The following is a 3,850-nucleotide window of genomic DNA, read 5'->3' as shown; positions in this document are numbered from 1 at the left end:
CGGGCGGTGACAACACGTACACGTTCCGGCCGAGTTCGAGCCGCAAGAATGCGTGTGGTTGAGCTGGCCGCGTGACCCCACGGAGATGCTGGCGGGTCGTCCGTTCGCGCCGGTCCTGCTCGACATGATCGAATCGCTCCGGCCCCACGTCAAGGTGGCGGTAATCGTCAACACCAAAGACGAAGAGCAAATCATCCGCGAAGCGCTGCTCCAGCGGCAAGCGTCATCCTCCTCCTCCTCCTCTTCCTCATCGAATGGCGAAAACGATCTCGCGTTTCATCTCGTGAAACACGACAGCATCTGGATGCGCGATTTTGGCCCCGATCTTCCTCAAATCGCAGAACGTCGATGCGAGCCAGCCTCTCAAGGTGGTCGACTTTCGCTGGAGCGTGTGGGGCTACGCCGACGGCCTGCGGCCCATCATGCCGCCCGACGAGTTCGCCGAGATGATCGACTCGGACGGCGGCGTGGCCCGGCGGGTGGCCGGCGCGCTGTCGCTGGCGACCGTCGACGCCACCGACTTTGTGTCGGAGGGCGGCGATCGTGAGTTCAACGGCCGCGGCACGCTGATGGTCACCGAGGCCGTGCAGCTGCAGCGCAACCCGCACCTGACCCGGGACCAGCTCACCGACCGGTTCAAGAGCGTGTTCAACGTGCACAAGGTCATCTGGCTCAAGCAGGGCGTGGCCGAAGACGACCAGATCTTCAACGGGCCTCTGCCCGGCGGCGTCTTCACCATGCCCTGCACCGGCGGCCACATCGATGAGGTGCCACATCCTGTCGCGTGTGTCGCGTGTGTGTCGTGTGTCGTGTCGTGTGTCGTGTGTGTGTCGCGTGTGTGTCGTGTCGTGTCTCATAATTGGTTGTGTGCGCAGTACGCCCGGTTTGTGAGCCCGACGACGATTCTTTTGGCTGAGGTGCGGGAGGAGGATCGCGACCATCCGATCGGCCGGATCAGCCACGAGCGCCTGGAGGAGAACTACCGCATCCTGGCCGGCGAGACCGACCAGGACGGCAACCCGTTCACCATCATCCGCATCCCGCTGCCGCCCATCGACATCGTCACGGTCAAGCCCACCGACCGCCTCTACACCGAGTACGGCGCCATCACCTTCCGCGACGGCCGCACCTTCGAGCAGATCGTGGCCGAGCGCCGGCGTGAGCGCGGCCTCGACGATGCGGCGCCGGTGGAAGTCGAAGCCGTGGTGCCCGGTAGCTACTGCAATTTCCTGATCTCCAACGGCGTGGTGCTGATGCCGCGGTACCACGGCGAGGGCCGGCCGGCGGCGGTCAAGCGGACCGACGACGCCGCGCGGGAGATCATGCAGGCGGCCTTCCCGGCCCACAAGATCGTGCAGATCGACTGCGAGAACGTCAACTTTGGCGGTGGCGGCATGCACTGCATCTCGCAGCAGCAGCCCCGAACCAGCTGGGAGCAGTAGCGAAAGAGAAAAAGAAAAAACATTACCGCAACGCCCGCAGGAACACTATTCAGTTGACGCCTATTGGCCAGCAACCAGGTGTAATGTGAATTTTCGCCGACACTGCGGTGGGATTTGTTGGGTCATTCCCATAGTACTATGCCCGGAGCCTTAAATAGGCCGACCTCAGCCTCGTCAACTGTACCCCACCCAACACAAGCCATGCCACACCTGAACTCAGTGTTTATTCGCATCTCATGCGTGGGCCACGACCGACGAAGCAACCGCAATGAAGTGGCCAACATGCAAGAGGCGAGGGATGGTGCAACCAGTCTGGACGACAGGGACGAGACCCGGGCGGACGAAAGGGCGGCGCAAGTGACCAGCCTGAGGTGGTGGCAGGAGCGGATGGCCGCCGGCCGGCGGCGGCGGCGGCCTATCGCGGCCAGAGTGGCGGCGCATCGCCAGCAACAGCAACTCTTCGCCTACAGCCTCTGGCGCGAAGCCACCTTCCGCCACGAGCGCGAGTCTTAACAAACACACACACAACCACTGTACATACAAGTCACAAGAAAATAGTCTTTTGTTCATTGAACATTCGTCTTCACGGACCCACCTCGCCGAAGTTGGTGTGGCCGGTCTTCTGGGCGTGCGCCACGGCGGCCTGCTGGCCGGTGAGCCCCTCGTAGCAGATCATGCACTGCAGCGTGAAGCGTGCCGTGTCGGTGAATTTCTTCTTCTGTTTTGGGTGTAGTTGTTGAACAAGAACACATTGAAGTCAGGTCGCGTTGTGTTGTGATGTCGTGTGCGTGTGTGGGGTGCGGTGCCTTTTGCGCGGCTTCGGCGACTGCACGAGCCTTGGCCATGACGTAGTCATCGTCGACCGAGAAGACGGTTACATCGCACTCCTCCGGAAGACTGGCGTCGAAGGTCAGAGCCAAGGGATCTGATTATGGACAGCAGCACCTCAGCTCAGTGTGGTTGGTCAAATTAAGGTGACAGTCGCGCTAGCGAGTACATACCATAGTGGATGCCATCGTAGAGGAGCAAGACTCGCTACACACACACGCACACGCACACGCACACACACACACACACGCACACACACACACACAACGCACGCACGCACGTGAAGAGACGATTAATCACAAGCAATGTCAAGTCGTTCCTGCCCATGGGAGCCAAGGTCGGCCGTGCCTCGGGATAGCCTTCGCCTTGGCCGTAGACGTCGGTACGCAAACTCTGCACGTCCACAGCCGCAATCTCCGTCTGGTAGTACTTACACAGAATCGAGAGCTCGATGGCGCCTGCGCGACGCAGGTAAGTGTGAGTAGGAGAGTAGTGGTAAGCCGAGTGCTGAACCTCAGCGAGGCGCAGAGAGGGATGGGTACCGCCCCAGCTTTCGGGGTTGAGGATGAACTTGACGTAGTCTTCGTTGGATTGATCCAGGAACACGGCGTTGTAGGTCTCTGGGTCTGGAGATGCCTCAGTTGCACCAATCGACACCAACACAGTTCAGTGTTAGGTCGAGCATACCACTCTTGACCACGTCGGCTATGACCTGTCGCAGCTTGAGGCCCGCATCACGGTTGTGATCCTCCAGCACATATCTGTACAAAAAGAAAAAAATAAATATATAAATAAATGTAAAAATGTAAATGAAATAATAAAATAAAGGTTGTGGTGACCGTACCCCAGCGAGGTGAACAGGCAGTGGTTGTTCGCTGCCACAACGCGCCGTATGACCTCGCCCTCAGTGTTCAGGCCCGCCACCACTCTCGGCCCTTGTGCCCGAGGTGCCACCAGCAGCTTCGCGCCACCTTGCGCCGCCGGGAGTAAACAGGTGGATGGGGGGAGGGGTGCGTCAACGGTGGGGTGCTGGCAGTGGCCGTGCGTATCTGGTGGAGGCACCTACCTTGCATGGTGTTGATGGGAATTTGTTTTGGGTTTTTTTCTCCCCTTTTCTTGAGAGAACCTTGTCTCCTAGCACCTATTGGTCCAGCTGCACCAAAGAACGTAAGAGAAGAGCTGAGGTAAGTGCGGCATGGAGCCTAGCGTGCGCTGGCTACGAGTTTGCCTCAGTGTACACTCACTACTACCGGCCCTCCTCTCATCACTCTTGACCTTACCACACTTCGTGGGCAGGGAGTGCCACGTTCCCCAAACAAAATAGAGAACTCCGAGCGGCCCACGCCGGTTCGCAAGCAGAGAAGGAAATTTCACCCAGTTTGGATTACTGGCGCAAGAAAGAAACCACACCACTTTCATGCGGTTCTTGGGGACTGTGTCAGGTGGTCCACCGCATGCCCTGACGCACTACTCCGGATGAGCTCATCGCGGTTCTGGATATCTCCTCTTCTCTCTTCTCCTTTCTTTTGTACACTTCTTCTGTCTGCCAGAACGACCACTTAAAAAACCAATACAGCACC

At 58.9% G+C, this 3,850-nt stretch overlaps 2 protein-coding genes across 2 annotated transcripts; one reads left to right on the top strand and one right to left on the bottom strand.

Moving 5' to 3' along the window:
- Nucleotides 1-85: 85 nt before the first annotated feature.
- Nucleotides 86-1,442, top strand: ACA1_372230 (Porphyromonastype peptidyl-arginine deiminase subfamily protein; the record flags this gene model as incomplete). Its single annotated transcript, XM_004340311.1, has 3 exons — nt 86-283; nt 342-767; nt 876-1,442. 3 exons carry the CDS (start codon nt 86-88, stop codon nt 1,440-1,442), a joined length of 1,191 nt encoding a protein of 396 aa, XP_004340359.1.
- Nucleotides 1,443-2,025: 583 nt separating this feature from the next.
- Nucleotides 2,026-3,343, bottom strand: ACA1_372220 (deubiquinating enzyme, putative; the record flags this gene model as incomplete). The annotated part of the gene is made up of 8 exons (XM_004340310.1): nt 2,026-2,160; nt 2,270-2,367; nt 2,444-2,477; nt 2,547-2,728; nt 2,813-2,896; nt 2,958-3,031; nt 3,115-3,241; nt 3,337-3,343. 8 exons carry the CDS (start codon nt 3,341-3,343, stop codon nt 2,026-2,028), a joined length of 741 nt encoding a protein of 246 aa, XP_004340358.1.
- Between the last annotated feature and the right edge of the window lie 507 nt (nt 3,344-3,850).

Source organism: Acanthamoeba castellanii (assembly GCF_000313135.1).
Source record: "Acanthamoeba castellanii str. Neff unplaced genomic scaffold scf7180000084664, whole genome shotgun sequence".
Classification (NCBI taxonomy): Eukaryota; Discosea; order Longamoebia; family Acanthamoebidae; genus Acanthamoeba; species Acanthamoeba castellanii.
The sequence above is the reverse complement of the archived record's forward strand: the minus strand, read 5'-3'. Positions and strand labels throughout refer to the sequence as shown.